The sequence below is a fragment of the Prionailurus viverrinus genome, chromosome D2, assembly GCF_022837055.1.
Source record: "Prionailurus viverrinus isolate Anna chromosome D2, UM_Priviv_1.0, whole genome shotgun sequence".
NCBI lineage: Eukaryota > Metazoa > Chordata > Mammalia > Carnivora > Felidae > Prionailurus > Prionailurus viverrinus.
The window spans coordinates 56,126,977-56,151,175 of NC_062571.1; the positions used below are offsets into that span (position 1 = coordinate 56,126,977).

Consider the following 24,199-nt stretch of genomic DNA (forward strand, 5'->3'; position numbering starts at 1 on the left):
AGAGCCCACCCTCGATCATAGGACATGCTATTCTGGGACAGGTGGCTCAAACCGTGAATTTTACAGACTCTCATCCAAGAGGCTGTTAGAGCCAGAAGGGACCCTACTTCTTATGTACGGACTTTCTTCATCCTCCTGTCTGACCAGTCAAGATTCAGAGAAACGGGGTGGCTTGCCAAAAGAGGCACAAATAGGGACAAAATCCAGGCTGGAGTTTGGGTCTCTTGACTCCTCAGCTTCTTTTGGCATAATGATACTCCAAATAAAAAAACTATTATTTATCCAGCATTTGCTTTGGGACCAGGTATTATCCTGGACACAATCCTCACAGCATTTATTTATTCACTCAACAAACACTTGCTGTCCATCTTCTGTGTGCCAGGCACTATTAGAGAAGGGGATATGGTTATGAACCAAGCCAGCCAGGCTCCTGTTTTCAAGGAGCTTGCATTCTAATGTGCCGTCACAGACCTTTGCCCTCCGAGAGAAAATTGCTTTCAGAACGTTCACTGGAGGTAAATAGGTGTTTCATTATAGGGACTTAGATATCTCTAAACGCGTAATACTGAAGACATTCTAAACTTAATAGTAATTTATTTTAATTATATCTCATCCAGCAGTTTGAGAGAGACCTCCGGCGGTATGCCACGCATGAGCGGAAGATGATCCTGGATAACCATGCTTTATACGACAAGACCAAGGTAGAGTTGTCTCCCCAAGGTGGGCTGCTCTGATCCTCATCCCTATGGCTGGCTCCCTGAGCACTTTTCCTGAACTGATGTTTGCCCTGAGTGTCCTGTTCCCACAGATCACAGTTGAGGGCAGCTGGAAATATCCTGATGGGAGCACGGTCCCCACCTGGCCCAGAATATACCTCAAGGGCTTTGGGCTCGAAGATGATGAGCTTGTTGGGTCTTTAGAACCAGTCCAGCGTGAACATTGTGTTTGATATATCTTTGGTATTTGGAGTGAATAAGTCCAAAGAAAACCAAGGATTCCCCAAATCACAAATACCACTCAAGTACCCCTTAAATGCGTGGGCAGTTGCATTTTGAGTGACCACTTGGGTCATTAATGAGAGCATACTGCAAGAGGGAGAGCCACAGAACTTCCCTGAGATGTAGATGAGCAATCAGTGAGGCTCCCTCACCAGCTGTGTAACTCACTTGGTGTGCTGCACTTGGCACTGGTCAGGATCCAAATTCATGCCTCGGCAAAAGGATAAATTACTGCATGAATTATGAAGAGTTAAATATTCATCTGTTAAATCTACATGCCAAGGTCTGCTGTTCTCCCAGGGGTCAAGGACATTAAACTAAGCTCTGAGGGGAATAAGACATAAAATAACCAGAAGTTATCTTTACCCTCTAAGAGCTCACAGCCTAAATGCGCTGTATTTGGTTAGAGCTGTCTCAGTTACAGGTGTCAGAAACCCAGTCCAAGGTGGCATAGCAAAAAAAGTATACTTGGCTTATATACTGAAGCATCTGGGGGTAATACTGACTTCAGGTATGTCTGTATCCAGGTGCTGATTGCAGGTTTTCCTCAGTGTTGGTTTCAACCTCAGGCATGGTTTTCCCATGATTCCCATCCGTCCAACTTAACAGAGAAGAGCCTCTTTCCTGATAGTTCTAGCAAGAGCCCTAGTTGACGTTCATTGGCCAGGCCTGGGTCATGTGCCCATCCCTTATGGCTCTGATTGGCCAGGCTTTGATCGTGTGGCCCTCCTTGGAGATGGAATTAGCCCCACCTGATCCTCACAGACTGAGAGTAGGGAAGGGTGGTTTCTCAAAGGAAAATCAAGGTACTGCTGTCAGAGGAAAGGGCCATAGATGTCAAGCATGTGAGTGGAGGCAGAGTCACATAACACAGCGTAGGAATGCTTACAAATTAACACATACTAAATAGTTTAACATAACTGAGTGAGCCTTAAGGGTCCAACACTGTGCTATAGGCAAGAAGGGGATGAGGGAGAAGTGGTGCTTGGTCTAAAAGAGATCATGGGGTGGGAGCCTGGGGTGGGGGTGGGGGCGGGCAGGTGAGGAAGGTCAGAAGGAGAACCCAACATATACAAGTATCCTATAATTGCCTCTCGTTACTTGGAGCAGGAGTACATAATTCTGGCTGCCCATGAGACTTACCCAGAGCCTTTACAAAGACTGGTGACAGGACCTCTCCTGATATTCTGATTTCATTGAACTGGGGTGTCGTTCAGGCTTCAAAGTTTTTTGGGGTTTTTTTTTTTGTTATTGTTAAGTTCCTTTAGGTGGTTCTAATGAACAACTGTGGTTAAGAGCTACAGACCCATGGAAAAATACCAAATGCCTTTAGCTAAATATGTAAGGCCGTCATAATTATGTTAATTTATCAGATACCATGTTTTGGGGGCAGGAAAATAATAAAATTACAGAAGCCAGTCAATATTTAAAAAAAAAAGAAGTCAGTTCAGATTATTTTTTATACTCAGAAGCAGGGAATTATGTTTTGGTAATAACCCACTCTGCCAAGACAATTTACAAAGTAAAACTTTCACTAAGTCAGGATCGAGATGTTTAAAAATATCTGAATGCACATATTTCTTTTTATGCTTTCAGAAAATATTTCTCAAAGCAGAAAGTGAAGAAGAAATTTTTGCACATCTGGGATTGGATTACATTGAACCATGGGAAAGAAATGCCTAAAAAAAGTTGTCAACTTTTTTTCAGTTTTTTTTTTTCGGGTTAAATAAATTATGCTTCATATTATAGTAAAGATGCCTTAAGAAAATATGAGATTCTTTAAGCCTTATTGAAATGCAGATTGCTTTTAGAAAGAGTTTTGGAAACATGATAAGGCACCGCCACCTGGTAATGGGTTAGGGTCTAATAGGCCGTTTGTATGACTGTTGCTTAGATTTCACAATGCATTTTTCCATAGAAATGTTGTTGTAATTGGTGGCTCATTTCCAGCATAGCTCGTCAAAGCCCATAGTGTAGCTGAAATACTATATATATGCAATAAAAATAGGAGGAATCAAAACGGTGGAGTCTTCTTTTTCACTCAAACACTATAAAATATTCTAAACAAAAATGTGACAAAATGAAAGAGTGAAGAGTTTAAGATTTATCTTGAGGAGAGAAGATTCTGGAGGAGGGGGTCCCTTCTGGAGGAGGGGGTACTAACTCACTTTGCTCAAGCCATTGTCTGCTCCTTCTCTCAGCCATGGAGCTGCTTCCCTGGGCACCCAGCACAAGGCCACACACGAGATGTATTCCCACTGCTTTCATTCAGAAGTACAACTTCTTAAACGTCAAAGGAATATATCCCCTATTTTCTATCTCTGAGTCTCTCTCTGGATCTTAGTGGCCCTTTTCTTCTCAGGGAGATACTCTTTGTTGGTCTTTTCATCTTGGGACACTCCCCAGGTAAGGGAGGCAGCTTTGAAAGCACGTGTTGGCATTGGCAGTAACTGGGTTTGTAGAACCTGTTCTTAGTTATTTGAAGAAGAGGGTCATGTTTCTGAGCAATCAGAGGCCCTAGAGTGAGAAAGAAATGTCTCCACAACATATCAGAGTGGAATTGGTGGATGGATCCTGAGATGCCGTGGACTTAGGCTCTCCCATTAGGAGACCCTGCCTGTTCACCAGCAATGGCCCCGCATGGCAGAACCAGGACTCCCGGAAGCTCCATCACAGAAGCAATGTTGAAGTCCTGGCCTGAGCCAGCTGATGTGTCTTCAGGCTTTCCTCAGATGGCAAGAAAATTGCTGCTTAGCCCATCCCTTTGGTCCTGTGTTCATCCAGAGTCCTCTTGCCCTCTCTTCCTGCCAATGAGTTTTTCCCCACGCAAGTCCAAGGATGTGAGCCTTTCTCTCCATTCTCACAAAATGGATATGGCCCTCATTTCTAATCTCCTGGAACGACCTTTGCCTTCACTCCACCCTATTTGCCCTCAACACACACACACACACACACACACACAGAGGGAGAGAGAGTCTACTGCAGAATTGCCTTCCTTAAATACTCTTTGAGCACAGACACAAATGGGAGCATGTGCTACCCCTGTAGTCAGGGAACATATGGCTCCACAGGATTTCTACCTTGAGATGTTCAGAAATAAGAAACTGCTTCCCCTCATAATCCAATTTAAGTTTTATTTATATCCCAACTTGCACCATGCTGACCTTGGCCAACCTTCCCACAGAAGCCAGGTCTGATGATTTTTTTTTTTTTTTGAGAAAAGAGATGTGAAAAAAGATAAGGCAAAACACACAGAAGAAATCAAATCCCTTCCCCAAAATCATAAAGAAAAGAAAAGCATAGGTCAGGAATAGGATCAAAGGGCTCCTTCTGGACCTCACTTGGTGCTTCACTGCTTATTAAACAACAAGATCCGAGTGTTGGAATGAACCTTTAGCTCTGTCACCTACAGAGACAAACCAACCTGAAAGTTTTCCAGATCTACACATGAAATTTAGATAGGTTAAGAAGCAGCTTGGCATCTCTCCTCATTCCGAGCAAAAATCCATGGGTTTTCAGCTCTGTTCCAGCTCCATATCTTCTCCTTGACTGAAATGCGTCATTCCAGACTCAGTCTGGGCATAAGCCACCACAATCCCCGTCTTCTCTCCGTTTCAACAGTAGGACGGTAAGTGTCATGCATGGGTTCCTCACTTCCTGCTACAGTCCTCACATATATGTGGGCTTCTTCTGCTCCCGTAATATTCTTCTCATGTGTGGGTGACCTCCTAGGATTCTTGAGAAAACAAACAGGGTTTTCAAAAATAGAGCAAAGAAAGACCTCTGCTTCTGGCCAAACAGCAACCAGATTTACCCTCCCGCCTGAACAACCAGAAGTCAAAAAAAACATTTAAAACAAGTTTTCAAGACGCTGGACATCAGGCAAGAAAGGATGTGATCCTTGAGAGACAGAAAACAAATGAGGAGAGGCCTATAATTGCCAAGCTTAGTGCCTTGGTAGGTTTTTTTCTGGCCACTCCACTCTCTTTTGTTTCATGTTAGCATGGTATTTCTTTTTCATTCCTTTCACCTTTAATTTATTAGTATCTTTATATTTAAATTGAGTTTTTCCAGCCAGTATTTGGTTGGATCTTGTTTTTATATTCAATCTGATGTAAATTTTGATTTTTATATCTCTGCCTTTTAATTGGGATATTTAGACTATTTACATTTTTAAAAATATTTTGCAGATCTTTTTTTTTTAGAGAGAGAGAGAGAGGAAGAGAGTGTAAGCAGGGGAGAGGGGTAGAGGGAGGGAGGGAGAGAGGGGGGCGGCAGAGAATCTCAAGCATGCTCCATGCTCAGTGTAGAGCCCAATGAAGGGCTTGATCTCAAGACCCTGGGATCATGACCCGGGACAAAATCAAGAGTCAACCAACTGAGCCACCCAGGTGTCCCTATACGTGAACTCACTGATGTGGTTGAGTTTAAATGTACCATCTTCCTATTTGTTTTCTCTTCATTCTGTCCATTCATTGCTATTTAAAATTTTTTCCCTGCTTTCTTCCATACAGATTTTAGTAGCCTTTTATTGAGTTCCCTGTAAAAAAATCTGTTGGGATTTATATTGGAATCCATATTTATTGTATAGATTGATTTGAGGTTGTTTGACATCTTTACCTCTTGAGTCTTTCTATCCAGAAGTGTGGTATGTAACTCCCGTTATTTAGGTCCTATTTAATACTTTTTACTGAAGTTTTATTATTCCCCATAAAGGGGTTACAGTTTTTGTTAGATTTATTCCTTAGCAGTCTACATATTTTTAATACCTCTACAAAATGGCATTTTTAAAAATTACTTTTTCCATTGGTTGTTAATGATTTTTAGAAATGCAAATTGCTTTTGTATATTGATCTCATATCCAGGCAACTTGTTAAAGTCTTTCCTTAATTCTAATAATTTATCTGTAGATACTTTGGCTTTTCTATGTAGATGATCATATCATCTGGAAATAATGACATTCTGTTTCTTCTTTTCCAGTCTTACAATTTCTACTTCTTTTTCTTCCTTATTCTATTTCTTTTTTAGTATTTATTGAGATATAATTGACAAACAAAATTGTAAGATCTTTAAGGAGTATGATGTAATTATTCGATATATGTACACATTGTGAAAGAATCTCCCCCTCTCAAGTTAATTTCTACTTCTTTTATTTTTAATGTTTATTCATTTTTGAAAGACAGAGAGAGAGCACAGGCCGGGGTGGGGCAAGAGAAAGGGGGACACAGAATCTGAAGCAGGCTCCAGGCTCTGAGCTGTCAGCACCAGAGCCCGACGTGGGCTCGAACTCATGAACCACGAGATCACGACCTGAGCTGAAGTCAGACGCTCAACCGACTGAGCCACCCAGGCGCCCCTCTACTTCTTTTTCTTATCCTACTACATTGACTAGGACCTAAAGTACAGTACTGAATAGAATTCAGTATTGAATAGATCATCCTTGTTTTGTTTCCAATCTTAAAGAGAATTCATTAATATTTTACCTTTAGATATGATGTTTGCTGTAAATTTGTAAAAAGATGCCTTCTTTCAGGTTAAGAAGTTCCTATTCTGGTTTCAGCTGGCTAAGAGTTCACATCACAAATGGCTGTTTAATTTATTTGGACTGTCTTCTGTTGAGATGGTCACACAATTTTTCTCTTTCAATTTGTCAGTGAAATAAATAATACTGATTTTCTTTTTTTAAAGTTTATTTGTTTTGAGAGAGTGTGTGAGCATGAGTGGGGGAGGGGCTAAGAGAGCCAGAAGAGAGAGAGAGAGAGAGAGAGAGAGAGAGAGAGAGAATCCCACGCAGGCTCCTTGCTGTCAGCGCAGTGCCCGATGCAGGGCTCGATGTCACAAACTGTGAGATCATGACCTGAGCTGAGATCAAGAGTCAGATGCCTAACTGAGACACCCAGGTGTCCCTAAATTGGCTTTCTAATATTAAATCAACCCTGAATTCCTGTCCAGCCAATAAACACACAGTGAGAACCTCCTTTGTGCCTGAGCTTCCCTGGGCCACCTCTTTTCCACATGTGCTCACACGGTACTTCTCCTGTACGTGGACGGCTTAAAAACCCTTAGCCTGCTTACTGTATCAATGATCTACAGTGATTTTAAACAAGAGTTCTTACCTCAGCAATCTTGGGATTGTCATAGATTTCTGAAATTTCACATGGCCTCTCACTTTCCTAAGTTGGTAAAAATACATTTAAAAGGAAAGAATAAATGAAGGATCCCAGCATTCGCCCATGACCGTGATGAAAACCAATGGTTCTTAAACCTGCATGCACATAAGAATCATCAGAAAGCTTTAAAAACAAAACAAAGTAAGCAAACGGATAATAACCACCCCCTCAAAAATTCCATACATGAGAAATATCATTGTATGTTACTTCGAAAAGAATCCCAGGTTGACAGTGGGGAGAAGTGGGTGGGAGCAGAGGTCAAACAAGATTGGCCACGTTTTGATAATTGAGTTCATTATACCATTCTCTTTACCTTAGTATATATTTAAAATTCTCCATGCCGTAGCCCTATTGTCCAGAGGTGCTAATTTAATCGGTTTTGGTGATTGGTATTTTTGTAGCCTCCTAGATGATTTTAAAGTGCATTGAAGAAGCTATGATTTAAATATTAACAACACCACCAACAACCATAATATGTCTTAATATGTTTAAAGTTTACAGCTTGTCAACACATCTTTACAACCATAATCCTAGTCCATCTTGACAACTTTGCCTACCTCTTAAAATAGGGAGGGCAGTTTTTCTGACCCCTATTGTGGAGTAGAGCGAACCAAGCCACAGAAAATGTGGAGGCTCTTGTTCAGGATCATATAACTCATAAAGTGGCAGAGCCCGGGGTAGAGCCTCGATTGTCTATCTCACGTTAACGTTTATTAATATGAGAACAACCAGGACTGTTCATGAATAGAGGACGGAATTAGAACCCAGAGTCCACACGACACCATTGTATTATAACCACGGAAGCTTCTTGGATAGTGGTCTGGGGGGGCCTTTGACTTCTGAGCACGGTCTCCAGAGCAATCCGGCATTTGGAGGGGTGGAGTTGGTAGATTCCCTTGTGACTGATGTGTGCTCAGATGTAGAAAAAGGGCAAAGGGCAACAGAGCCGCATGCCTGTGGACATGTCCTCACCATAGACATGTCGGCACCTGTTCACCTCCTATCTTTCCTGAGATTATTTCCACTCTCTTTATGAAGCCCGCGCCCTTTTGGTTCTCGACTTTAGAGAACACACCCACAGTACAGACGTGCGTTTGCCGTGGCAACACACGTCCCCCTCCACTGCCACTTTTTGCCACCCCAGACACCATGCTTGTTGCCACAGATTTCCTGAAGCGAAGGTTGTGTGACACATCAGCTCTGCCTGGAGCGTACTATCTTCAGTCTGCCATAGAAATGGAGGGACAGGAACGTTCACCATCGTGTCCCCAGAAAACAGATTTGGATTCTGACACCCTCAGCCCGAAGCCAGTTCACTGAAATACTGATTCCTGCTCCTACATCTAGAACCAAAGAAGCTGCTGATCACCTCGGCGGACTCCTTGCTGCTGCTTCTTCGGCGAATCAGTATAAACAGTAAAGCCACCAGCAGGGCTGCGGCCACCAGGGACGGGATGCCGGCTGCTAACCCAAGAGAAGGCCCACAGTCCTGGCAAAAGAGAGAAGGGCAGAGTCAGCTCCTCCAAGAATAAAGGGAAAGTTCCATTGATTAAAAATAAAACAAAGCAACCCCCCACATGGCCTCTCAGTGTCATATACGAAATCAATGGGTAATAAAATACTGTGAAAACATGTTTGCAACATCCATGACAAATGACTCGTGGACTTAATTTACACGGTTTAAACCAATGGAAAAAGGGTGATAATCAAGTAGGAAAATGGGCAAAGGATATGAACAGGCCATTCTGTCTCATCAACATAGCAAAAGCTGAGAAACAATTCAAAACAGCTATTAGATACTAGTTTAACCTATCAATGTGGCAAAAAGTGAAAAGTTATATTCCACATCATTCGGACGTGAAGTTTTAAATTCATTTACAGTATATGCATTAAGCAATTAATTTTCAAATGTCCATTTTGCTTCAGTCTGAGTGGAAACAGCCATCCTTGTATCCACATAAGTTTTCAGATTTATAGATTATCTGGAAATATCAAAGATGATCTGCAGAATCCCTATAAACGCTCAGCTCTCATATATAACGTACATACAGGAAACTATATAAATCATAAATATATAGCTGGATGACTTTTCGCATGATGATCTCACACAGGTAACCAGCACCCAGATGAAAACACAAAACATTGCCGGAAGCCCTGAAGCCGCCCCATACTCCCAGCATGTGTAACCACTATCCTGAAATCCATCACCATACGTTAGTTTTGCTTCTGTTTGCCCGCATCATCTAGATGCACATGAAACGTATGTACTCTTTCGTGTCCAGCTTTTTCCTGCTTAACAAAGTCTGTGACTTTTGCATGCTCTCCTTCATTTTTAAGCTGAGTTGGTCATAAGGACAATTGTTGAGCCGCCTTCTGTGCTTGGTGATGTATCGAACTTTAATCTTTAAAACAAAGGTAGGAAATGGCTGGAACATTATTTCCTTCTTATAAGTGACCAAACCAAGGCTCCATAATTTAGGGATATACTTACTGCTTCTTTCGCACCTGTAACAACTGGGGAGGAAGTCTGCGTGAAAAAAGAACACACATCTTAAAGAAACAAAATCTGCACATCATACAAGACAGTCCATCAAAGGTTAAGCGATCATGCCTAAAGTTTACCCCTTTGCTAAACTTTCTATTGAAAATAACATATGGCAATAACTGCCAAATAGAACCTTTCTTGGTTGCTTTCTAGGTAAGAAGGAATGAAATTTGGCTATAAGGAGAGAGAATTCAGAAATTCTGGTGGTGTCTTTCTTATTCACCCTGTGGATGTGCAATAAAGCATTTTACAACTCAAAAAAGCTTTCTTCTGTCCCTAGCCCCCACAGCCTTTCCATCAGGCTTTGGACCACTTGTGACCATTGCTAGAAAGGAAACAAATATTGATACTGGTGGACGCAAGTTTCTTTAAGGAAGCCTTACCTGTTTTCAAATATGCAACAAAGCAAATAGCTTTGGGGGATAGCTGAAGTCGTGAATCTCTGTGAATACATGTGACCAGTTCATAGCTCCACTCAAGTGGGGGAACCAGATTTCATCCATTTATGAGATATTTCAGGTGAGAGTCTTGCCCAGATCAATAAATCTCAAGGGACAGAGTTCCACGTTAGCCACTAACCGGCGTAAACTACACGAAGTTGTGCCCTGTGAGGTTAAAAGCATACGTCCCTGGCTCACACGTGTCCAGAGTTAAATGGTGATTTCTCAACTCAGGCGAAGGGGCCTCATTTCTTCATCTACAAAATAAGGATGTTAGTACCTACCTCAAGGGCTGTTATGAGGGTCCAGTGAGCACCAGAAGTGTATGCTTTTGTCTTTCCCTTGAACTTGGCAAAGTTCTGGTCAGACCTGTCATTTACTTCATCATCAACCTCAGTGAGCACGCTGGAGTCCCTGGGGCCCGGGCTTTTACTTACTGTCTCTATCTTGCAGAAAATGAAATAGATCTTAGAGAAGTGATGGGTCTTTCCCAAGGTTCCAGGGGTAACCATAAATCGAATCTCACTTGGGTGTTTGAATTCCAAGCCCAGGTCTCTTTCTCAAAGAGCTCCCATCAGAGGGGGGATTTATACTTAAATGGTTACACTTTTACCTAAACACAGACTCCCCCCCCATCCCCGCCCCTCAGTACCACTTTAATGCTGCTATCTGCCAAAAGTGTTCCGTTTCTCAGAGTGGTGGAAGAGTCCACTATTGTTTCAGGTAAGATGCTCTGTCTTTAGATTTTAGAAATTCACTTGGGCTGGCTTTGGCAAAAAGAAAAAAAAAAGAGTTACCTCTAAAGATGCCGGGATGCTGCGTGGAGCCAAAGGCCAGCGGGCGTCTGGCTTCGCCGGGGACTGGAGCCATCCCTTGTGGGATCTCTCCATCTCTCCATCTCTCCTGGGCATCCTAACCTTTCACATGCACTCCTCTCTGCCTGTTTGCTTCCTTCTTTCTGTCTCCAGATGGGTTTTTCTGCTCTGCTAATTGTGCCCGCTCACAATTAGGGAGAACTTACTAAGTGCCTGTTCAAGTACTTCTCCTGTATTGGCTCATTTATTCTTCACAACAGCTCGTGAAGAAGGAAAATAATGACTCCCGGTTTACAGATGAGAGGAGTGACGCACAGAGAAGTGAAGCCACTTGTGTGAGGTCACACAGCCCTAAGTGGTGGGTGCCAGGTGCTCTGGCTCCAGGGTCCATGCCCTTAACCGCGGGGCTACACTGCCTTCCATGACCAAATGCCGCACCCCAACCCAGTGTTTGTACTTGACCTTCCAGTACTGTTCAGCAGAGACCGACTTGCGTGTGTGCCCTGTTCCAAACCCCCTGCAGACAGGCTCTGATGAGCCAGGTGTACCTCTCCCCTACCTCCCGGGGCACCGGCGCTCTGGGTCATTCACACCACAAGGGGAGGTCATGCAGGAGAATATAACTGCTGGGTAGGATGACCAACCACCTGGAGAACTTGCCCAGGATGTAGGACATCCGTGCTGAATCCAGACAGCCCCAGACTAACCGGGATGGTCGTTTACCCTACATAGGAGGAGGGGACAGTCCTCAGGGAAATGGGCTACTAACAAAGAAAGTACTACAAAAGGTGACGACTAGCATCATAAAGGCATCCGCCCTACCCCCCACTCACCACCGCTGCCCCCAGCAATGGCTTCTTGCTTCTCTGAGTTACCTTCATAGGCTAAGCCAAGCCAGGATTAGACAGAACCTGGGGTCTCTATACACCTGATGATTTCTCTGGGGGAAAAAGCAGCTGGGGGAATGTTCCAGCGGTGACCACATTACAAGATTTTGACAGGTGAAGAAGGAATAGGGACGTTTGTGTGAGGACAACAGGCAGAGGCTGAAGCAGGGAGCAGAGCAAGTCAGGCCTCTGCCAGGAGGGCAGGGTGGGTGCCCGGGGAGGTGAGGTACAGAGATCCAGGGCGGCCGGGAGCGGGCACCAGAAGGCAGGCCGTGAGTCACAAGGTGGCACCTTTCCACTGCTTCCCGGGCTGTGTCCCCAAGTTACAGTAAAAACGAACACTGGCCGGGGCACCTGGATGGCTCAGTAGGTTACGCGACCAACTTCAGCTCAGGTCACGGTCTTACAGTTCATGAGTTCAAGCCCCAGGTGGGGCTCTGTGCTGACAGCTCGGAGCCTGGAGCCTGTTTCAGATTCTGTGTCTCCCTCTCTCTCTGACCCTCCCCCATTCATGCTCTCTCTCTGTCTCAAAAATAAATAAACATTAAAAAAAAAAAAGAACTGTCTACCCCTCTCTCTGCCCCTCCCTCGCTCGTGCTCTGTCTCTCTCTCTCTCAAAAATAAATAAACATTAAAAAAAATTTTTTTTTTTAAATGAACCCTGGCTTAGGCATCCTCCAATCAGGTAAATGCAGTTTATTCTCTTTGAGTCACCATGTAACTTATCAGAAAAGTTTGGCACGGCTAAACCCACTAAAAATCTGGGCCGGGAAAGTGCCCAGCTCCATCATAGCAGCACCACTGGTCAGAAAACAACCCTGGCTGCGTTATCTCCACACAACAGGAGGACAGAAGACAGAAGAGCGGCTATGGGCTGAGACTATACGCCATCATCAACCGACAATCTCCGTGTGACTTGCAGCTACAGGCCAGACTCGAGAGCCATAAACTGTTCATTCTTGTCGCCCCAACAATGCCCCTTCTAGAACATACACTAAGGAAATGCAGACAAGGATTTAGCTATAACAATTTTGATGACAAAATTATTCCTAATTGTGGTTAACCGATTAAAGAGATAATTCACTTGAAGGAATACCATGTGACTATCCTCAGTTACGGTTATAAAGGCTGATGGAAAATTTTTATCACAGAATCTGTATAAAATCATGCGTGGTACAGAGACAACAAAAGTCAAAATATATGTAAAGTCAAACAGGACTAGAAGGAGAAGCACCAAGGTTTTCCGCTGATGGGAATTTAGGTGTTTTGATTTTTTTTCTATTTTCCTTTTAAAATGTTTATTTAGGGGTGCCCGGGTGGCTCAGTCAGTTGAGCACCCAACTCCTGATTTGAGCTCAGGCCATGATCCCAGAGTCGTGGGATTGAGCCCTGCATCAGGCTCTGTGCTGAGTGTGGAGCCTGCTTAAGATTCTCTGTCTCTCTCTGTCTCTCTGTTTCTCCCTCTCTCTCTGTCTTCCTCTGCCCCTCTCCCCTGCTCACACTCTCTCTTTCTAAAAAACAAGTATTTATGATTTTTATAATTGAAAACATTTGTCTCAGTGGCATTCCCCCCACCCCCCAACTATTCATAAGTCCTTTGACAACCGGCCACTTATCCCCTGGCGTGAGCTCTGTGTGATGTGCTCTGCCCCCCTCCCCACCCCCAGTCAGATGTGCTGACTTGCCTGGTGCCCAGGGCCTGCTGCACTTACCGTGTTGGTCGTCAGTGTGAAGTTCAGTGAGAAACTCTGGAGGAGAGAAGGAAATATTAAGGCTCCAGGAATGGTCAGTCAGGCTCCAGACCCCCTACCAACTGTCACTCACCCTGGTGGGTCACAAGAAAACTTACTAATTCCACAGGCTCAGTCACCTCCCAATTTCTGCTCCCAATCTCGGTCTCCAAAGACAGAAAGGGAGCAGAGGAGGCTGGGATCGGGAGTTCCTCCCTCAATATCAAGTCAACCTCACCCCCCTCTCCCCTCCTCAGATCCCCAGCCGAGGTCAGATTAAGGGGCCAGCCAGTGATTGGCTGAGGGGTCCCAACCCAGAGGGCAGCAAAGACAGTACTAAAAATTCAGCAAAGTATTGAAAATTGTTTTTCCCCAGAACTCCTTTTAGGGAGGGAATTGTGTGAGTTTTAATGTTTTTACTTGAGAGAGAGAGAGAGCAGGGGAAAGGGGCAGAGGGAAAGAGAGAGAATCTCAAGTAGGCTCCATGCCCAGCCCAAAGCCCAAGGTGGGGCTTGATCCCAAGACCCTGGGATCATGACCTGAGCTGAAATCAAGAGTCAGATGCTCAACTGACTGAGCCACCCAAGCGCCCCAAGGGAATTGTGTGAGTTTAAAAGCATTTGGTACTTTCTGTTGGGGGTAGGAAGTAAGACCCACAAGGGTCATGCTCCAACAAGAACACCTGCTCCTTAACCCCGTTCCCAGGAGGCAGAACCTGAGAAAGACAAGGCTTTAGTTTGTGCTGAGTCTCAGGCACAGGTTCCGGGCTGAAGTGCAGCTACTCAGGACAACAGAGGAGAGGGTAAACCCTCTGCACACCCCCTCACTCAGCACCCAGCCTCACCTCTCCCCCAAATGTGGAGCCATATTGAAAGACTGTGAGCTCACTGAGGCGCCAAGTCGTGAGCCTGCCCAGACCCTCCAGCAGCTCCTTCCTCCTCCCTCTCCCCATGCTCTGTCACCGCAGTTTGGGCTAGCCAATGCCACTCTTTCAGGCTGCTCTTTACCGAGACCAAGATAGACACTCTTCTGGGACAATGTTAGAGCAAGAGGAATATCTGGGCCACCTTAGGTCAGGGTCTTCTTGCTCAAGGCTCCTAACCACTGTCCTTCAGGCCAATACCAACCAAGCCCAGAGATGCTGCAAGGACTCTCGGTGGTCACGGTATTGAACACAGCTGCCCAGAGCCTTATCTCATCAGTGAATACTGGGTACTGATGTCAGCAGGCCCAAGACAAAGCTTCCTTTGGGGGGAAGCAAAAAGGGGGGGCAGCAAGTGGGCCATTGCATGTGCTGTTTATCAATATCTGGATGACGAAGATTTTGGCCAATTTCAGAAAGACATTCATATTTTGTAGAGACACAGTGCGGTGCCCTCGTGGAAAGAAAAACATCACATACATTTGGGGTGGGGGGGGGGAGAATCTGACACAGTACCCTTCAGAGAGGCAGCTGGGTGGGCTGAGGCTTGGAGCCTCCTGATCTGGATTCCAGTCCAGACGCAGCCACTTAGTAACTGTGTGACCTTGGAAAAGTGACTCAGACTCTCAGGTCTCCACTTCCTCCCAGCAACTCTATTCTCCCAGGCTCAGTTTTTGCATCCTTAAAAGAGGGATAATGTTAACTCGCCCTGCCCATCCCGCAGGATAAGCCCAAAGGAAACAACATCTGTAACTGCTCCTTCCAAACAGTAAAATACTCCAGGTGTGTAGGGGTGGGGGGAATCACACGGTGTCACGTTCTTTAAGGCCTGTCCAGCATGGAGCAGGGCACAGGGAAGCCACTTGGGAAGTTCCTATTGGATGGAATTGCATGCATAGATTAGCAACATTCCAAGTACAGGGATTTGCCACAATACACTTATTGCTGGTCTAAGCAGCATACAATATTTTCAGATGAAGGCACATTAGGAGCTCACTGGTCAAGTGTCACTCATTATGAGTTTGCCATTTGTGAGGGGAAGGAGGGAGAGACAGGATAATTACTCACTGTTATTGAGGGGACACTGTGTGTCAGACACCACATGCATAAGCGCCCCATAAGGGGAAGGCCATCGTCCCTACGTGGTGAGTGTGGGGACCCAGACCAAGATAGGTTGCTGGCAAGTGGTCTGGGTCTGGTTAGATCAAGGATCTTCCTAACTCCAAAGCCAGAATTCATCTCCTTCTAATAACCTCTTTAACAAAGGAGCCACAGAAGCCTCTTCTAACTTAGCAAACTTCTTTTGATTGAGTCACGCCCAAATATGTGTCACAAGTCAGTAAGAAAATCAGAACACTTCCAGTGCAATTCGCCAGTATCTATGTTGCAGATCACGTAACGGAAGGCGGACTGAGCAAGTGAGAAGGGTGGGGATCACACCCCCTGCTTCAACTGGGAAATGAATTTAGCTGAAACATGTGCTTTGCGCCCTTGTTATGTGTGTGTGTGTGTGTGTGTGTGTGTGTGTGTTTGGGGGGGGTTTAAAAGCAAAATGTTAATATTAAAATGAAAGATGAGATCAGCAAATATTAGAGGAGAATTGATTTAATGATTAATATTTTGCTTATAGGAAAATAATAAAACACCAAGTCCCTTGAAGTCACAGCACCCAGAGTAGAGTCATGTTTGCAGTACGAGATGTGAGCTTTAAATGCCTGGGAGTTGTTTTTTATAGTGAGGAAGGAAGGCAGGGTGAGAAAAGATGCTAGCCTTACTCACCATTTCTGACAGCCTCCTGAGAACCTTCTCCGGACGCCGCCCTCGGCAAGCTCCTTTCTTGCTGGTGTAACTGGCTTGTGTCTCACATCTGTAGAACACCCAGCTGGGAGGGCAAGGGTGACACAAGGGGTGTGGCCCCGTGAGAGCTCTGGCCAAGCCTTGTATGGCCAGGGGAGTAGCCGAGTCCTCCTCCCACCCATCGGGGAGATGGCATCCTGCTTCATGGTCACCGTGTATGGCCCGGGTCAGCCTCCCTCCTTGTTTTCATTTTCTCTCTTACTTTCCAGGCTCGTTCCTCTGCAAAGAACCCACGGCTGGCTTGAGAGCTTGGTGGCTTCTGCGGCCAGTGGTTCTTTACAAACAATGGGTTACACAGGCCGAGGCTGGCCGCACCCTCCCCTGCTGCAGGCTTCGGTGTTGACCACTGTCCCGGCAACGATGGGGTCAGCACCCCACCAGCATCAACGCCAAGGATGCCCGTGTGACGGTGTTGGAGCCTGCTCTGTGTTCGAGGGACCGCAGTGAACACACTCCCTGGTCAATGAGCTGCCTAGTGGGGAGTTTGACCTTGTCCCCCTTCTGCTCTCGCGTGTTGAGTGGGGACCTTCCTAGGGCTGGAGGAAGCCGCTGACATGGACTGCTTTATATCTTGTATGAGTTCTTTGTTAAGAGTTTGCTTCTTTAAAACACTGAGAGAGCTGGAGTCCCAAGCCAACGAAACAACACAATTATGACCAAGACATTTGGTCACTTAAATGAATGCATTCATCATGATTCAACAAATCTTTTTGACAGCTCCTGTATGTCGAGGGGTTTTCTGGGTGTGGTTCTGGGCCTTGGTGATAAAGACAAATGAGGCCCCAACTCTTGAGGAATGTATGTTCCAGCAAGGGCAGACAGACCCCAATCGGAACAAGGGAGACCCCCTAGGAGAGGAGCAGACGAAGTGATCGGAGTGACTGGTAAACAGTTGTTCTAGATGGCCCTGAGAGGTGACCCTTAGGGTGCACGTGAAAGAGGAGAAGATGGTCCCAGGGAGCGGGAACAGCATATGCAAAGCCCCGGGGCTGAAGCAGGCACAGCCTGGAAGGAGGTCTGTGTGCCTGAAGCAACATAAACCAGGGGAGTGACCTCAGAAGGAGGAAGACACAGTGAGTTACACAGGTGGAGTTTCAGAAACAAAAGAAATAAAGAAAAAAAGAGACAAACAAAAAAACCCCCAGAATCTTAAATATAGAGAACAAACTGGGGGTGGGTAATATAGGTGAGGGGCATTAAGAGTACATTTATCACGATGAGCATCGAGTAATGTGTAGAACCACTATTGTGTACTCCTCAAACTAATATAACACTGTGTGTTAACCATACTGGGAATGAATGAATGAATGAATGAATGAATAAGATGTCTTAACAACAACAACAGAAACAACGACAAAAGACAGAAAGAGTAAGGGGACGGATTGGGTGAGCATGGCAGGGCTCAGTGAGATTTCCGTCGTAGAGTGGAAGTCTTCCAAGAGTTTAAGGGGGAGAGGAGCACTAGCTAAGCGATGTTGACAAAGATCGTCTTCTCCGGGAGGTCTGGATTACAGCAGAGGAGTATTTTCCCGGAGACTGGCTGGCAGAGTGCAAAGAACAATGAGCACCTTTCAGTGCTGGTGACTGCAAAAGACAGAAGGGTCCTAAAACCCTGACACTCCACGTGCAGCACAAGACAGTCGCATGAGCGGTTTGGCATTTAAGTCATTTTGCATTAAGACCAATCTGAGTGTTTTAAAAAACATGGTTCCTTATGACCCTTCCCTGATAGGACCCACAAAATTCCAAAAGTACCCCAAAGTCTCCTCATCTGGTCATCCCGAGAAGACTGTCCTCGATTAGATGGAACCTCTGTCTTTGGGCTAAAAATGACCCTGCATCACAGGAAACGAGACACTCAATTTGCTCTGTTTGAAAAGGGCTTATTCAAAGGACCATTTGTAAAGGTCCCCCTCGGGGGATAATGCAGTGCCCCAGGATTACACCTGTAGAGTGTCATCACCACCCCTGGGCCTGAAGAGGGGAAGAGAGCTACCAGCGCCCAGAGAGACAGGGCCACTTCATAGGAGCTGTGCCCTTCAGTTCTAGATGCCAGACGTGGTCCTCAGGCACACAAGCAAAGTAGAGACAGGTGCTGAGGGACAAATGGTGTCTGTCTACCACATCTAGCTCGGTCATCACAGCACCCGGCTCCGCAACAAGTCTGGTGTCAGATTTCAAGCCTGTTTGGGTTCAAGAAAGGCGGCAACTTTGAAGCCATCTTGAGCTTCGCTCCTGACTTTCTGGGTCCAATAGGGAGCTCTGCTCTTGACCAGGCACTGGGTATTCACCTGAGAATAGAAAGCCACTGAGATGCTCCCCCTTTTCATATGTTCAAGTCCTGGGACATTGGAGAAAATATCATCAAGAGGCCCAAGCTTGTCTGAACTAGTAATACAAACCCAGGACACATCAATGAAGCCACATTCTTTAATGAGACAATTCTTCCTAGACAGACATGTTAGCTCCTCTCTGCTTTTCTCTTTGAAACTAACATTTCACGAAATGTAAAATTACACAAAATAAAAAATACAATATATTTATAGAGTGCACTCTACACAGTTTTTCTTTTTTAAAAAGAAACCTTTTAGGCATTTGGGATTATTTTTCAGAGGTTCTGTCTATCAAGGGAACTTGGAAAACAAGGGAGTGGAAGTCAAGGGAACATTTGTTCGCAAACTGAACGACAATACCACGAATTATTATCAAATGGACCAGATCAACAGCAAATCCCAGTGTGAATTTGCTAGTTAACAGGGTTCTTGCACATGATTTAAACAAGCCGAGTGTTTCATGAGTAATACGAAAGTTAGCTTTAGAGGAAAACGGGCCTACGGTGAATCAATGCACAGCCTCATTTTCTCTGGAGAATCTCCACAGGCTAAAGTTAATTCCTGACCTTTTCCCCACCCTGGGATTCAGGTTCTAGCTTCTGCCAGAGCAGATCACACCAGAATTGGACCAGGCTGATGACCCAGACCCCACACATTTCATCAGGTCATCAAGGGAATTCTGTGAACAGAAGGAAGCAGGTCTCGGAGCTCCAGACATCCCCAAGGCCAAGCCCCCGACTAAAGGACAAAGCAGGGTAGCAATGTCCCCCTTCAGCAGGGGGCCTGGGTCTTCCTGCCCAGTGGACCTTCTCTCTTGAAGCCAGTGCGTCAATCCCCTTGTGAGCTCCCAGGGGAGCGGTCTGGCCGGCCCCAGCTGAATCAGGGCTTGTCTTGTCTGGGAATACGTCACTCACAGAAGGCCTAAATAAAGGTTTTCATAAGAGTCCCATTGTTTCAAGTTGGCCAAGTTGTGTGTTTTTGAAAATATTCATACTAAAGAGATAAAAATAAGTACCATTGTTTCATGAGGCAAATGCTGAGGCACGGCCAACTCTGTTTCTCATTTGCTCCCACTCTTCCATGGAATTCGTTGATCTTATTTAGGCTTCTAAAGGTCGACACTACAGAATGCTCATGTCGTAGGAAAGAGACCTCTAACAGCCACCTTATATATCCTGATTTCAGTCCCAGCGTTGACAGATAAGATGAGACAAGGTAGGGGCGCCTGGGTGGCGCAGTCGGTTAAGCATCCGACTTCAGCCAGGTCCCGATCTCGCGGTCCGTGAGTTCGAGCCCCGCGTCGGGCTCTGGGCTGATGGCTCAGAGCCTGGAGCCTGTTTCCGATTCTGTGTCTCCCTCTCTCTGCCCCTCCCCCGTTCATGCTCTGTCTCTCTCTGTCCCAAAAATAAATAAACGTTGAAAAAAAAAATTAAAAAAAAAAAAAGAGACAAGGTAAACCCCCAGAAAATACAAAAATCTGAGATATGGGATCCACCCTAGCGGGCGGGTTGAACCACGAAACAAGGGGCTCCCGTTGCTGAGTCGAATTCCGCCCCCCCCCCCCCCCCCCCCCCCCCGCCCCCGGCAGGGTCTGTGATGCACCAGGACTTGAGAATGCAGGCGAATCTCCATCAGGGCCAAGAGAGGGCGTGGCGAAGGAGACACAGAAAATCAGGGCTGGTCCAGGAGGGCCCGCTCAGTAAAGCTACGATCGGCATTTGTCACACTGCATCGATTAAGGCTCTGACAGCTGATCCTTTACATACATACATATATACAGACATATATTATTATTAATAATACTTTGCATTTTTTTCTGTTTTAAGGAAAAAAATATATTTCCATGCATTTCTTCTACCTTTCTTTGTACTATCCTTTGTTTGTTTTACTCCCAGCCATCATTTTAATTAGGCATAGTCCTCTGGGGACATATTCTGATCTTTAAAAAATATAACTTTTAAGATTTTACGAACACTCTGTTTAAAATGCCATTGCCTCATCTCAAAGGAATTCTGGCGCTTGGGAGCTATCTCAGGTCTCACGGAAAACACTCTCTGTGCTGTCCTGTGTTCAATACCAACCAAACAGGACTTATGGTTATGTAAACATTATTTAAAAATGATTCCAACATAAATACTCTTTTAAAGCTAACATACCACAGCTTTTAGCTCATAATGCCCATAGATGCCTTAATGAAATGCCATTCAAAACTACCTCACTGTTTGAAGTCCACCTGGAGGTTCTAAAATTATGTAAACAACATTCTCTACACTTCTCTAGAACACGTGCCAATGTGGTGAATTCTGATCGCAAGTTGGTGATTGAATACTAGTTAGCCTGAGCAAAGTTACCAATGCACTCTTTAACCTGACTGCTGACAGGAAGTTAGTCACAAAGTTGACTTGTCCCACAGATGATGATTCTTACATAACTTTTAATTAACCAGTTTTCAACAGTGTTCACCCCACGAGGGACCTGAACTGGTCCTTCATAGGCTGTCTTTGCACATCTTGCAAATGCAGTTTGAATCAGTTGTCAAGAAGTCAAGGTCAACCACAGGAAGTGCCTTTAAAGCTGGAGGAGGAAATGGTCTTCCAGGCCCATGGAATCCCAAGCATGGGTGGCATCTTCTCAAAGTCAGCCAGTAAAGGAGTATCAGGAGGATCCAGGATGTTTTCTTCTCGGCAAACTGGGGTCTCTCACTGGCAAATATGTTCCTGGAATTAATAGTGGATGCCTCAGCCTCCTAGTGCAGTTAGGGATGAGGGAATCCCAAAGTGGCAAGGAATGCCAATGACACAGACCGAAGGCTTGATGTCAACTAGTTTTGTGATGACGATTCTCATACTCAAGCTCTCTCTGTGCACTGCTTACTGTGAGTCCTTTTTTAGTCCTGACATCCATATTCTCAGGTTTCCTGGTTGACAAGTCCCTGGCAGATAGAAAGCCAAAGTCTCCAGCCAAGCCGGTGAGTAACAACTCAGCCATGGCCAAGCTCTTATCCTCACTGCCCAGTGTAGACGGAAAACAGCCTGAGTCTTCAGGACACAGTCACGCTGCCTGGCACCTACCGAAGCACACCCAGAAATAGAGGAATGACCAACCCAAAGGCCGGCCTCTTGCCCCAGAGGAGCATGGGACAAAGGGAATGAGTAGGACCAGGCGTAGCTTGAATGGTAAGTGACTTCAAAACCTTAATCTTAAGAGCCCATGACTGATAATGTTGTAGCCAGAATCAAAAACCATCTTCCCTCTTCCTTGTTGGCCAAACTTCATCAGAGACAGACCTCCAACACTAGATTTTGAGTTTTTGACAAAAATACTATACACCGGTTTAGGGCAGATTCACAAGGTGCTATTGTTACAAAAAACATTCTCAGTTCCTGTCTTTCAAGAACATCGACATTATTTCTTCATGTGTAGGGCATCCTGGAACTTGGTGCTAGTGTATCGGGCGTGAAAGCCTTTCTTATTGATGGTGTCATCCGTGTGGAATTGAATCATTAGAGAATCTCCTGCCGAGTAGATCTCTTCCAGTGGCTGAGGGAAGGGCAAGAGAAAACCAGGGGGACTTTAGGTCAGTTGGCTGTGGTTGGAGTTTTAAATACGGAGGATGAGACAGAAGTTACATGAGAACATAGGAAGGCCAGTGCTGTCATGAGGCGTCCCTGGCATTAGAGACTCTGAAGGGCATCAAAACAAGCTCCTTTTCAAAGGAGAACATTGCCAATTCTGCTCCTAAGAGCTCCCCAGGCCCCACTTTTTCAAGACAATCCTAGACGCACAGCTCACATAGAATCTACTGGTTATTACAGGTACAGATGGGCCAGGAACTGCTCTAAGTACTTTCAGATCTTACCTCATATATAAACCTTATGACAACTTTATAAGGTGGTGTGATCTCCACTTTACACTTAAGGAAACTGAAACTCAAGTTCATACAGCTAGACAGAACACAAGCTCAGGTCTGACTGTGAAGTAGGTACCCCCCATCCGCCAGCTCTAGGGTCACGTTGTGATGTGTCTCCCAGCAGACCAAACACCAAAGCCCACGGATTCAGCCTATGTCCCATCCAAGGACAAAACGTGGGAAGGAACCTCTACCTTTGTTAGAAAGGTTTGGCCAAGGGGGTCAATGAACGGGAGCCAGGTTCCGAGGCTGCTGTCTGCCAGGTCACAGTGGGACCAAACTGGGCTTCCCACACATCTCACTGTTCAGGACTCTCCAAGGTTTTCCTCCGCACACGGACCCCATAGTTTCAAAGACTTTATTAAAGGCATGGCATTGGTTACGTCCCACTTTGCCATCCTTTCTTTTTGGGAGGGTGAGGGAAGATAACGGGAAATTATTCAGAGACTGATATAAACGCCATTTTGAGGTTCCGATCAGCAAAAGCAGCACTAGTGACTCCAAAATGATCTGATGCAATTTCAGCCAATAGCAAAGAAGCTTGTACAACCAGCCCTGGAGGCAGAGACAAGGAGGGGCGGGGCCAGTGTGAGCACGCCCAGTGTGGTGCAGCCAGAGAGTGACCGGGCCCTGTACTGGCCCCTCCACACACTTGCACTGAGTGCCAACTGTATGCCAGGCTCTGGGTCAGGTGCTGGGGAAATAGTGAACAAAGCAGGCGTGCCCCGTCCAGGTTTGGAGGCTGAGGAAAGAAAAGTTAACGAGAAGAATGATGATGATCTGGAGCATAGCTCTGTGCTCACAGGAAGAGTGATTCGGGATATCGGAGGAGCTTGGAGTTGCTTGGGAAGAGAATTGTCAAAATACGGGATATACAAAAGCATGATTTAAAAAAAAAATTTTTTTTTTTAAGCCGGAAGGCCAAATGAAAATGAGGATTTGGGGGAAGGGAATCCTTTGCAAAAATAGTAGGAAAATCCTCCAGGAAAACGCTCTTACATAGCCGACATTGGTGTGAGGCCCTCCTGATCTGCTTCCAGGCCACCCCCTCCACCCCACTCCTCTCCGACTGCTCTCCCTGTTTGTATCCCGCTGGCTGGTGCTAACGAGTGGCAGGAGTGGCTGGGACCCAACCCCCGCGCCCGCGGCACCGCACGCTCTGAATCGCCATGCTTGGTCCCGGGCCCCGCAACCGGGGCGCTCACCCCGGAGCCGCAGAAGCGGCCGAGCCTGGGCGCGGTGCTGTCGTAGCCGTCGTAGGCCTCCATGTAGTCGTAGCCACAGTCAGCCTCCTCCTCCACCTCGAAGGTGCGGAATATCAGCTCCACGCCGTAGCCGTCCTCCGCCACGATCACCCAGTCACAGCGGGCCTGGCTCGGGTAGTTGTTGTCCCCAAACTGGGCGTGGGAATACAGCTCTTTGGTGTGCACTTCGGCCTTCAGCCTGCCCCCGCACTCTGGAGCGGAGAGAGAGCCGCCACGCCTCCTTGGCACCGAGAACCGTGCGGCGCCCCCACCCCCTTCCCAGCCTGGGCTTTCTCTCTCCACACCCGCATGCACGCAGGCCAGCTTTCTGTACGAGGCCTCGCCAGT

At 45.9% G+C, this 24,199-nt stretch overlaps 3 protein-coding genes across 3 annotated transcripts in view; 1 reads left to right on the forward strand and 2 right to left on the reverse strand.

Annotated features, from left to right (window-relative positions):
* Positions 1 to 3,018, forward strand: part of DNTT (DNA nucleotidylexotransferase) — a 31,328-nt gene extending 28,310 nt beyond the window's left edge. The window contains exons 11-12 of the mRNA XM_047824678.1: positions 618 to 701; positions 2,595 to 3,018. Coding sequence (XP_047680634.1) covers positions 618 to 701; positions 2,595 to 2,681 — 171 coding nt within the window. The 3' untranslated portion in view covers positions 2,682 to 3,018. The remainder of the gene's footprint in view (positions 1 to 617; positions 702 to 2,594) is intronic.
* A 997-nt stretch (positions 3,019 to 4,015) lies between these two features.
* OPALIN (oligodendrocytic myelin paranodal and inner loop protein) lies at positions 4,016 to 23,884 on the reverse strand. The gene is made up of 7 exons (XM_047826439.1): positions 23,813 to 23,884; positions 16,287 to 16,389; positions 13,568 to 13,603; positions 9,660 to 9,695; positions 8,538 to 8,657; positions 7,115 to 7,171; positions 4,016 to 4,734 (listed from the first exon to the last, which is right to left on the reverse strand). The coding sequence occupies exons 2-7, from the start codon at positions 16,287 to 16,289 to the stop codon at positions 4,558 to 4,560; spliced, it is 429 nt and encodes a 142-aa protein (XP_047682395.1). The 5' UTR covers positions 16,290 to 16,389; positions 23,813 to 23,884; the 3' UTR covers positions 4,016 to 4,557.
* TLL2 (tolloid like 2) overlaps positions 20,965 to 24,199 on the reverse strand; it is a 121,665-nt gene continuing 118,430 nt past the window's right edge. The window contains exons 20-21 of the mRNA XM_047826440.1: positions 23,813 to 24,063; positions 20,965 to 22,237 (exon numbers count right to left, since the gene is read on the reverse strand). Coding sequence (XP_047682396.1) covers positions 22,103 to 22,237; positions 23,813 to 24,063 — 386 coding nt within the window. The 3' untranslated portion in view covers positions 20,965 to 22,102. The remainder of the gene's footprint in view (positions 22,238 to 23,812; positions 24,064 to 24,199) is intronic.

Coding starts and splice junctions, on each gene's coding strand:
- OPALIN (XM_047826439.1), bottom strand. Junction 7,172..8,537: donor GCAGCAAGGAGTCCGCCGAG/GTGATCAGCAGC, acceptor TTACCAACTTAG/GAAAGTGAGAGGCCATGTGA. Junction 4,735..7,114: donor ACAATCCCAAGATTGCTGAG/GTAAGAACTCTT, acceptor TGTTTTCTCAAG/AATCCTAGGAGGTCACCCAC.